General features: G+C 36.1%; 1 protein-coding gene across 1 annotated transcript in view; it reads left to right on the top strand.

Moving 5' to 3' along the window:
• LOC145261042 (axotactin-like) overlaps positions 1-12,500 on the top strand; it is a 482,064-nt gene that overhangs the window by 377,401 nt on the left and 92,163 nt on the right. The window contains exon 29 of the mRNA XM_080119191.1: positions 12,491-12,500. This exon is cut by the window's right edge and continues 198 nt beyond it. Within this exon, the coding sequence (XP_079975317.1) occupies positions 12,491-12,500 (10 nt within the window). The remainder of the gene's footprint in view (positions 1-12,490) is intronic.

The raw sequence follows: 12,500 nt of genomic DNA, 5'->3' as shown, positions 1-12,500 counted from the left end.
TGATTTATTAATTTATTTATTAATTAATTTATTAATTTATTTATTAATTAATTTATTAATTAATTTATTAATTTATTTATTAATTTATTAATTAATTTATTAATTTATTTATTAATTTATTTATTAATTAATTTATTAATTTATTTATTAATTAATTTATTAATTAATTTATTAATTTATTTATTAATTTATTTATTGTGGACTATTATCCTCATCTTTTTTAGTTCTTGTTTCACGACGTTTCGGCCAACTATTCCTCTGGCCTTCATCAGTAAGGCCAGAGGAATAGTTGGCCGAAACGTCCTGAAATAAGAACTAAAGGTGAGGATAATAGTCCGCAATGAATAAATTAAAAAGTGAATCTATTATTGTTGTGTCTGTATCAATAACAACACGAACGCAGAAAGTAAAGGTAAATCAAATATATTAAGACGAAAAGATAATACATATTTACAAAGGTGCAGTTGTACTGCAGTTGGAAGATTGTCCGGCAGAGGGCGTGTTAAAGTCTTTCATGGAGCAACCGGCTCATGCGTCTTGCCTATCCGGCGTTCGAACACAGCTCCCCGGTCTTGCTGACTTGATACCTTTATCTATATCTTTTCGCCAACGTATGCTAATTAGTGGGCGTCTCCACAACAATTATAAAAAACAAAATACTCGCAAGCGCATGTCTCAGTTTGTGTGTGTGTGTGGACACTTCTCAACCTATATACTCAACAAATATTTGATCTACAGACTTGAAATTTGGTATATAGAGTATTCAGACATGTGGAAATACGATTTAATCCGCTTTCATCCTGAAAAACCGACTGCTAAGGGATCAAAATTAAAAAAATTGGTACGTGGGAGTCATCGGTTTTTATCCGTTTCCTAACTGTTTCACGAATGCGCATGCGTGAATAGTTCAGATTACAGATTATTCATGTTAAGAATAAGTAGTTTTAAAACACCTTTTTAAAGATGGTGTCATGCTGGCCTAATGGTTATTGTACTTGGCTCACTGTTTTTAGGTTTTGATTTTGATCTCAGGTCGAGTATTTTTTTTTTTTTTTACTTACAAGTGAATTGTTTAGAAAAACATAATACTCGCATGCACATGTCTCAGTTTCTTTAGATTTTTTTTTTTTTTTTCATTTTTTTTTAAAGGAATTTAACATTATGTTTAATACCGGGTAACACCGGGTACATCTCCTAGTAATACAATAAATTTAATAATACAAAAAATTCCCAAGTTCGACTAGCCGGTTTCCAAGTTAAAAAAAGAAGTACCTGAAGAAGGTCGAAGGTTGCGTCGGCCGAAACGTTGTGGAAATAGCACTCAAGCTGAGAATAATCATCAGCATGATCAAAGTAATCAATAGATTCGTCATGAAGGAATTCCTTCCCTGTTTCCTGCTTCCCTGACTGAAGTTTAAATGTAATGTGAGCAGACATCTCGCTGCTCAACTCCCCACAGATCCTTCCAGAATTCTGAAACTCCCATTATAAAAAAAAAAAAATTATTGTATTTGTACACATCGATTTTTCTAGTTTCTAAATTGTAACGAACTGAGTGACGGAGACATGAACACGTAGCAGTCAATTCAATAAACAAAGTCACAGACGCTGGAACTAACCACCTATCGGATCACGAGTATCAACAAGGGTGCTGTATATACAGTGGAGTTAGGAAAGTGACTTTTTTTAATAGAAATCGCTCCAGACAAGGCAGGAAACAACTTGATGTAAAAAACTAAAAAGGAAAAAAAAAAAAAAAAAAGGAAGAAATATATTACTTCAAGGTCAAAAACTAACCAACAATAAGTGTTAGATGGTACAGATTCCAACCCAGAAAATGGCAGTTCTTTCCCCTTTGTCAGAAACATCGCTCATGGAATGTGAGAACTAAAGGACAAAATAAGTGAGGGTTATGCGACTGCTGAAAATAAACCCAAGATCCACTTACTATTCTTTGACTTTTCCAAAACAAGTGAGACTCTCACGAACCTGGAAACACTTTATCTGTGAAACGGCACCACTAACCCTATTTGAGTTTAACCAGCTTCCTTCAGGGGAGGAAGTTTCATGGGAGTATGAAATTCACAAGCGGTCCCCAGTCGTATGTACATCCCTGTCAGGGGAGATGATGACGTTAGGTTTTTTGCAACTCTTGCAGGGAGGTATCGACGTCCTCGTACATACAGCGCCTGGAATTCAAAAATTGGTCACCCATTTAGTAATGACCAGTTTCAATGTTGCTTAACTTCAGTAATCTAATGTGAACCAATGTGTCAACGTGATTATACCGTATATAAACGCTTTATGGTAAACAAATAGGACAGCTGACTGATCCGTACAACGTGTTGTTTTGTGTGTTGTGTTTGCAGTGGAAGAAAGATAGTGACTTGAAAACAAATGTATCCAACATGGAAACATTTGGTTGAAAATAAATAATCAATATTGAATATTACATATCGCTAGCCATGCTGATGAGTCCTTTTGACAGCCACTCACTTACAGCATCCACATGAATAAGCATGATATAAGCGAAAATTTTTCTTGTACAGCAGTTGCATTTTTTGCCTGGATCCATTGGACGTGCAAACGGATTCATCTCGCAACCTCCTATCCATGTTTTGGGTGATCCTGTTTTTCTTTAAGTGAAATATTGTACCGTATTAAGCAATGTTGTTTTCTGTGCTGTACTTGCAATGCAAGTGAGACAGTGGCTTTGTAAAAAAAAAGTGCAAACATTCCAAAACTTCAAAAACAATTGCGTCCAACATAAATTTTTTTTAAAAACAAGTACGTCCAACATTCAAAACATTTTAAAACAAGTGCGTCCAACATTCAAAACATTTTAAAACAAATGCATCCAACATTCAAAAAAATCAAAAACAAGTGTGCTCAACATAACAAAATTCATAAACAATTGCGTCCAACATTCCAAAACTTCAAAAACAAGTACGTCCAACATTCAAAAAATTCATGAAGAAGTGTGTCTTACATTCAAAATATTCCAAAACAAGTGCGTCCAACATTTAAAATATTCAAAAACAAGTGCGTCCAACATTCAAAAAATTTTAAAACAAGTACGTCCAACATTTAAAAAATTCAAAAACAAGTACGTCCAACATTTAAAAAACTTAAAAATAATTGTGTGCAACATTCAAAAAATTTTAAAACAAGTGTGTCCAACATTCAAAAATTTCAAGAACAAGTGCGTCTAACATTCAAAAATTTCAAAAAAAAGTGCGTCCAACATTCAAAAATTTCAAGAACAAGTGCGTCTAACATTCAAAAATTTCAAAAACAAGTGCGTCTAACATTCAAAAATTTCAAGAACAAGTGCGTCTAACATTCAAAAATTTCAAAAACAAGTGCGTCCAACATTCAAAAATTTCAAGAACAAGTGCGTCTAACATTCAAAAATTTCAAAAACAAGTGCGTCCAACATTCAAAAATTTCAAGAACAAGTGCGTCTAACATTCAAAAATTTCAAAAAAAGTGCGTCCAACATTCAAAAATTTCAAAAACAAGTGCGTCTAACATTCAAAAATTTCAAAAACAAGTGCGTCTAACATTCAAAAATTTCAAAAACAAGTGCGTCTAACATTCAAAAATTTCAAAAACAAGTGCGTCTAACATTCAAAAATTTCAAAAACAAGTGCGTCTAACATTCAAAAATTTCAAAAACAAGTGCGTCTAACATTCAAAAATTTCAAAAACAAGTGCGTCTAACATTCAAAAATTTCAAAAACAAGTGCGTCTAACATTCAAAAATTTCAAAAACAAGTGCGTCTAACATTCAAAAATTTCAAAAACAAGTGCGTCTAACATTCAAAAATTTCAAAAACAAGTGCGTCTAACATTCAAAGATTTTAAAAACAAGTGCGTCCAATATAATCCAGACCAGATCCAAAACATTTGGTTGGACACTCGACCTTCGAAATTGGTCATTCAGAACCTTGATGTCCTAACACGGGTGAACCATCTTAGCTGACTGAGGCATGTTTAAAGAAGCAAGGGATATGGCAACGCATGCATAGACATAAAACTGGACAGCAAAAAGAAATCCGATGACATGAAAAGAAAAGATCAAGTAAAACCATAAAAAGTGGCAAATAATAGACTCAGTCGCAATCATGGAAATCAGTGGAAATTTAGCAAAAACAGCCAGAACAGTCGAAAGGAACATCTTCTATAATATAAATCTCATCTGTCTGTTTAAATGTATGTATGCATGCATGCATGCATGTATGTATGTATGTATGTATGTATGTATGTATGTATGTATGTATGTATGTATGTATGCCTAAAACTTTCGACAAAAGCGATGGATCCTGACAATGTTGTTTTCTGTGCTGTACTTGCAATGTAAGTGGGACGGTGGCTTTGTAAAAAACAGTGCATCCAACATTCCAAAACTTCAAAAACAATTGCGTCCAACATTAAAAAATTTTTAAAACAAGTACGTCCAACATTCAAAAAATTTAAAAACAATTGTGTGCAACATTCAAAATTTAAAAAACAAGTGCGTCTAACATTCAAAAATTTCAAGAACAAGTGCGTCTAACATTACAAACTATTCAAAAACAAGTGCGTCCAATATAAGTCAGACCAGATCCAAAACATTTGGTTGGACACTCGACTTGCGAAATTGGTCATTCAGAACCTTGATGTCCTAACAGGGGTGAATAAATCTCACCTGTCTGTCTGTCTGTATATATGTATGTATGTATGTATGTCTGCCTAAAACTTTCGACAGAGGCGATGGATCCTGACAATATCGGTATCGTTTTGAAGCTCGACCCTTCAGACAACAAATATCGAAAAATTGGCTGAAATCATTCATTCCTTCATTCTCAATTGGGCACTTTTCTACAAGGAGGGGTCGCTTTTTTTCGCCGATATTTTCGAAAGTCAACCCCTCTTTTCGATTGACTAGCCTTAATTTAAATATTCATCACTTCCGGATTGGCGATGGGCGCAGCAGCAAAGACGTCACGTTTTCTTTTTCATGTTCTTTTCCTTTTTCGTGGTACGGGTTCGAGCCTGCCTGCCGACTACCACTTTTTTTTTTTTTTTGCTCAACACACACCTCCAAACACCCGGGCAACGCCGGGCAACGCCGGGCACCTAGGCTAGTAGATGATAAATCGTGAATGAGCGTAATAAACCACATAAGCCATCTTGATGCCGGTGATGTATGTGAGAGTATAAATAAAACCCTCTCGATTGAGGAGGGAATTCTTCAATGTACAGCAAACCTGGAGACGAGAATGTAATAATTTGACAAAAACTTTGAAATTGCAGCAAAGTAAAAATATGATCGAATTCAACAACGCAGGTAAAACTCAAAACTTTATGTCCTGTTAAAGGTAAACCATCTTTACTGGTTCGAGCATGTTGAAAGAAACAAAAGCTATATCAGCAGTTGCAGTGAGCAAACACTGGACAGCAAAAGGAAAGCCGAGCACCCTTAGAAGATCTCTATCTCTACTATTATATGAAAGGAACTTTGTGTGAGTTCGTTCCCTATGGACTCGAAAACAGCTGGGCCAATTTGTATGTAATTTCACAACAAAGGTACTTTATGTGTCTGGCAGTGTTCTTGGATAGGTTTTGTATCAGAATGTCCATTTAAGTATCGATAATCGAATTAATCCAATGAAAGACGGAACAAGCGGTTTTGACCAAAGTCAAAATCTTATACAGCCTAACATCACAAGTGCATTTGAGAAATTTTATTACCACACAAGCTGAAAGGCCCCGACATACAAAATCAACAGTAGGTTCTTTGATATAACTGGGGCGCATTCGAGATAAATGCTTTTTGTTGAAAGCACATTTTCACAATGATACTTGACTTTTTCATTTTAAACTGAAAATGAAGGCGTTATCACCGCACAAGCAGTAAAACCAGGCATATAAAATCAACAGTAGATCATGAAATAATAGTAGAAAAAGGAACTGTGTGTGTGTGTGTGTGTGTGTGTGTGTGTGTGTGTGTGTGTGTGTGTGTGTGTGTGTGTGTTGACTTGTCTATTTTGTTTACAGTGCAAAAAGGGACAGTGGCTTTTCCCAAAACAAAAGCCATCACAAAACCTAGGAGTGCTAATTTGTAAACGAATAGGAGGACATTCGACCAATCCGCATTGCCAACAACGCAGATAAGTGGTTCCGCTAACCATTGTCGGCATCCACACAATTAAACAGAAGATATACAAGTAAAAATTGACCATTCACCAATCTTTATTTTTCTGTACCATGTGTGTGCACTGCCACTTCTCATTTGTGACCTGCTGTTGTTTTCGTCTCTCGTGTCTGTTGTTCCCGCCCATTTTCCGAAAATTTAAAAGTTACCGGTTCGGCCTCAGTTTTGTGTAACCCAACCCCTGAAGTGATCTGATTGGAAGAGCCTGATTCAAAAACCATTGTACACAAGTGAAACGTCTTTCCTTATACAACCTTGGACTCTATTTGTTGTCAGCGTACGTATTACCAAAAGGATTAATTACATTTTAGCAAGGCGCCTGGCAGACACGCACGAGCACGCATGCGTAGCCATTTTGCAATCTCTTTCTCCACACAAGACTACTTGGTAAAGTTCAGTTGTAAGCGTTATGTTCCTGGAGATTGTAGGTTCAATCCTCAGTGCAGGCAACCGAAAAATGTAATTGTGAATTACTTAGGACTTCTAACCAGTCACGGCTGATGGAACGAGAACATGATACCCCCCTTAAAATTAAATAAAAGGTTCCATTCGATATTCTACCGAGTTCAATATAAACATTCCCTATTTTGAGAGAAAGACTCCCAAGTTTGACAGAAAAATTCTCTAGTTTGACAGAAAGATTCTCGAGTTTGAGAGAAAGATTCCCTTAGTTGTAGAGAAAGATTCCCTAGTTTGAGAGAAATATTCCCTAATTTGAGAGAAAGATTCCCTAGTTTGACAGAAAGTTTCCCTAGTTTGACAGAAAGATCCAGAGTTTGACAGGAAGATTCCCTAGTTTGACATGATACAACTGAAGAAAGTCGGATAAGATTCAAGATGAGAACAGTAGTCTGAAGAACCCAAATAATATGAAGAACCAATCCTCATCTCAAAAATTCCGAAACATAATTGGAAATTGTATTCTGAGTATCGTCCCGACTGAGGATTGAACCTTCAACCTTCAGAAGGGAGTCACTTAACTGAATTTTACGATTTTTTTTCTCCGCATTTTAGAAAGTTTGCAATTATTATTTGAAAATGTTTGTTTTTTTTCTAAATTTTTTATTCACCTCAAACAAGGCACTGTGGCAGTTGGACATAAATGACTACTATTTGGGACCATGTCTACAGGGATACTATGTAGGGAGTTGAGAAGCGAGATATTTGTTCATATTACACTTGAACTTCTGCATGTCAGTACTGTCAGGGAAGCAGGATACCGGGAGGGAATTCCAGCGTCTAGCAACCCGAGAGAAGAAACTATTAGAGTAGAAGGATTTTTGTTATCTACAGATACCTCGACAGTGAAGAGGCGGGATTTTGCAGCTTGTCGGGTTACTCTGGGTATTTACATCGGGTTTTTTGTGTAAAAAATATTTAACCCTAACCCTAACCCTATTCCTATTCTCAATTCTAAGCCTTTATTAATATCATCATCGTTATTGCGATAACAAGCCTCCGCAGATTTCCAGTCCCCATCACCTCTTTCGATAACCTTTGCAAATTCGTTTGCGTTATTTTTTTTTTTTTTTTTTTTTTTACACAGTGATCACCACTTATCAAGGCCCGGAAGCCACTCAGGGATAAGGGTTATTGCAAGTACATTACGTTAGTGTGAAGATTTGATGAAGTGTTTACTTAAGGGGGCGGTTCATAAGGAATTTGTTAACATTGGACTTGAAGACATTCAAGTTGTAGTCCGGAGGGAAGCAGGCAGACGGAACAGAGTTCCACAGGCGTGCAGTTCTAATAAAGAAGCTTTGTTCATAGAATCCGCGTTTTGATTTAGGCACAGATATAGAGTGGGGGAAATTTTTCACAGTGGATTCAGCTAGACGGGTGTTTTTCGTGAAAGATTGGCGAGGGGGGACCGGGGATTGGAGTTCAGATGAGCACCTGCCATGAAAATAACGATAAAACAAGGATAGGCTCGCAACGTCTCTTCTGTGGGAGAGGGGTTGCAGGGTAGAGAAAAGGGCATCCCCCACTAAACCACGAAGTCTATTTTGTACTCTGTCAAGGCATGATAGGCTGTTTTTGGCAGCTCCTGCCCAGATATGGCAGCAGTATTCCATCCTTTGTTGCTTTTATTACTATTTATATTCACTAGAGGTTCTCACACAGGTCATCATCAGAGATTACGCGCTGATAATAACTGCTGGTGTTCCCTGGAATCTGTGTGACAACAAGTCTCACCAGATTTCCAGTACTTTCCACCTGTTTCGATAACTTTTTAAAATGTCTACGTTATCGCAACAGCCATTGTTTATTTACTTCTTGCTGGCAAAAACAATTGGTTTTTATTGGAATTTGGGTGTTCCCAGTCCTCTTCTTTTTTTTTCCAAAGAAGTCACCGCTTGTCAAGGCCCAGAGGTCACTCGAGGATAAGGGTTAATTCGGTAGTCAATGGGGTGATATTGTAGTAATCGTTAGTAGTGGAAATTTGGTAAATTGGATTACTTAAGGGGACGGCTCGTCAAGAATTTGTTCACATTTGACTTGAAGACAATCATATTGTAGTCAGTTGAGAGTTCCATAGGCGTGCAGTTCTAAGAAAGAAACTTTGTTCATGGAATCTACATTTAGGTTTAGGCACAGATAAAGAGTGGGGGAAATTATTGATAGTGATTTCAGCTAGATGAGTGTTTTTACACCACAGTCAGGGCAGGGGAGACCAGAGATTGGTGCTCTTTGTATTCATCAAGTGGAGGTCTGCTTAGTGCATTCTTTCCTCGGTCTTTCCATTCTCCCTGAACCTTCTTGACTATTTGGTATGATGCTAGTCTATGCCGACACTGCTATTTTTGAGGGGAAGGGGATGTAGTTAACTTACAATTTTGCAGTTTCAGTTTTATTGGTTACATATAGTGTTCTATCTTGTTGCTGTTGCTACCAGATCAGGCTGTCTGAAGATATTGGCTTTCGTAGATGAAATGCACTGACCATTGATGTTTTTTGTTTTTCTACTTTTGCAAAACTTAATCATGTTCTGCAAAACCAAAAACAGCAACCCACCTTTCCCCCTTTTCCTTCTCCCCATTTGCCCTTTTTCTTTCTAACCCTCCCCACTTCCTGATTGGTTTCCTAACTTAAAAATGTACCAAACATTAATACTGTAATCCTTTTCCCTCTCCCATTGCAAAACTCATTTATGTTCTGCAGGGCAAGGAGCAAAAAGGATAAAATCCACTATAAAACAACCAAACCAAACACTACAAATTGGCGATTGAAGATACAAAGAGCTTGAAGAATAAAAACCTTCTACAAAATAACTGGATTCGGCATTAAATAACCCAAAAAGGGTTGATATGTCGTTAAACGACCAACCAAACCAGACTGGGTTGATATGTCGTTAAACGACCAACCAAACCAGACTATCTTTTTTTTTTTAAATTCTGTTGTGGTTTCCACATGGCTGATTAGCATATGGACTATTTATACTTATATGGACTACTTATACTTATATGGACTACTTATATGGACTACTTATATTTATATGGACTACTTATATGGACTACTTATAGTTATATGGACTATTTATATGGACTACTTATATGGACTACTTATACTGATATGGACTACTTATATGGACTACTTATACTTATATGGACTACTTATACTTATATGGACTACTTTATGAACTACTTATACTTATATGGACTACTTATATGGACTACTTATACTTATATGGACTACTTATATGGACTACTTATATGGACTACTTATACTTATATGGACTACTTATATGGACTACTTATACTTATATGAACTACTTATATGGACTACTTATATGGACTACTTATACTTATATGGACTACTTATATGGACTACTTATACTTATATGGACTACTTATATGGACTACTTATACTTATATGGACTACTTATATGGACTACTTATATGGACTACTTATATGGACTACTTATACTTATATGGACTACTTATATGGACTACTTATATGGACTACTTATACTTATATGGACTACTTATATGGACTACTTATACTTATATGGACTACTTATATGGACTACTTATATGGACTACTTATACTTATATGGACTACTTATATGGACTACTTATACTTATATGGACTACTTATATGGACTACTTATATGGACCACTTATATGGACTACTTATACTTATATGGACTACTTATATGGACTACTTATACTTATATGGACTACTTATATGGACTACTTATACTTATATGGACTACTTATATGGACTACTTATATGGACTACTTATACTTATATGGACTACTTATATGGACTACTTATATGGACTACTTATACTTATATGGACTACTTATATGGACTACTTGTACTTATATGGACTACTTATATGGACTACTTATATGGACTACTTATACTTATATGGACTACTTATACTTATATGGAATACTTATATGGACTACTTTCGGCATTCAAATGTTTTCCTTAAGGTTTCAGCATCACAGTTTATTGTATGGTCTCACTCTTCCCATCGATTCCCCCCCACACACACACACACTCAGTAACAGTATTTTGCAGTTCTGATTTTCTTGGTCCCTATAGCCATGTTCTTTCTGTTTTTGTTTCATTCCTGTCGTAGCATCCAAGTTACTAGTGTTCACAGTTTATATGGGTTGGTTTCTGCATTCTAGGATTTTCCTTAGAATTTCAACTGATTTTATTATTACTATCTGTTGTATCTTCTCAGACGTCCCCCTGATTCCAATTTCTCCGATTCTGTTTTGTAAGTTTTTTGGGATAGTTCCTAATACTACTAAGATTATTGGTATTATCTTGGCTTTCTATATTTTCTGTCAACAACCTGTGGTGTTCCCTGGAGTCTAGGTAACAGCAAGTCTCCCTATATTTCCAATACTCTCCAACTCCTGCTATAACCTTTCGAAATAAATTTGCATTATCACAACAGCTATTTTTCATTGATTTCTCGTTGGCAATGACTATCAGCCTTCACTAGAATTGGAGTGGCAATAAGCCTTCCCAAGATACCAGTTCTCTTCGCACTTATCCAGCGTAAGCCGGTGTTAGTGTTTTCTTTCTTCGGTCTTTCAACCCTCTTTGACACTTTACAACTATTTTGTGTGGTGTCCATTGATGGCCAAAATATAAGTTTAAAAATTTATAGGGGTGGGGTAACTTACAATTATACTGTTTCAGTTCTCTTGATTCCACATGGTGTTTCTTTATCTTTTTGTTTTATTTCTGTTGTAGCTTCTGTTTGTCCAGTTAGCGTTTGTAGCTCAGTTTCTGCATTCAAGGATTTTCCTTAATATTTTTTCAGCTGTTACTATTTACTCACTAGGAGTAGTCACGCAGGCCATCATCAAAGATTTCTCTTTGAGAACAACTTGTGGCATTCTCTGGAGTCTAAGTGACAACAAGTCTCCCCAGATTTCCAGTACTCTCCACCTCTTTCAATAACTTTTGCAGATGAATTTGCGTTATCGTAACAGCTGCTTACCATTGATTTCTCACTAGCAGCAACCATTGGTCTTCACTGGAATTTGGGTGGCAATAAGCCTTCCCAAGATCCTAGTCCTCTTTGCACTCATCAAGTGGAGGTCTGGCTAGTGCTTTCTCTCTTCGGTCTTTCCATTCTCATTGATTCTCCTCACTTATTGGGTGTGGCATTAGTTTTTGGTGACACACACATACAAAAAAAGAATTGAGGGAAGGCTAACTTACAAGTTTAAGTTTTCATGATTCCATGTGATACTCCTTTGCGTTTTACATTTGTAACCGTTTCTGCGTGTCCAGTTTGTGTCTGTAGTTCATGTGTGTTAGTCTCCACATTCAAGGGTTTTCGTATTTCAGCCGTTTTTAATTATTTTTGTCATTTGTATCTTGTCAACCATCCCTCTGATTCCAATCTCTCCTATGCTTTTTTCAAAGTTTTTTGATTATTATTATTATTATTTTATATACTCACTTGGAGTTTTCACACGAGTCATTATCATAGATTGCTCACTTACTGTAACAAATGGATTCCCTGGAATCTGAGTGACTTTTGATAACCCTACACAACGAGTTACAACTCTGCTACAAATTTATCAAAAAAAAAAAAGCATTCCTATGTTTCAAAGAATCTTGAATTTTAAATCTTCAGACGATCACTGAAACCCAATCATCCTTTTACCGCTTGTCCGTTTTGGTTAATTTTTTGTACTACCGCTTGTCTATTTTGTTTTATCGCTTGTTTGTTTTCTTTTTACCATCAAATTTTTTTTATCATTATTATTTTTTGATAATTAAACCATTCTCCACTTTCTCCATTTCTTCCAGACGATGACCA

Source organism: Euprymna scolopes, chromosome 37, assembly GCF_053919585.1.
Source record: "Euprymna scolopes isolate OS-2025 chromosome 37, ASM5391958v1, whole genome shotgun sequence".
Lineage (NCBI taxonomy): Eukaryota > Metazoa > Mollusca > Cephalopoda > Sepiida > Sepiolidae > Euprymna > Euprymna scolopes.
Note: the sequence above shows the minus strand (reverse complement) of the source record. Positions and strands in the feature narration are given on the sequence as shown.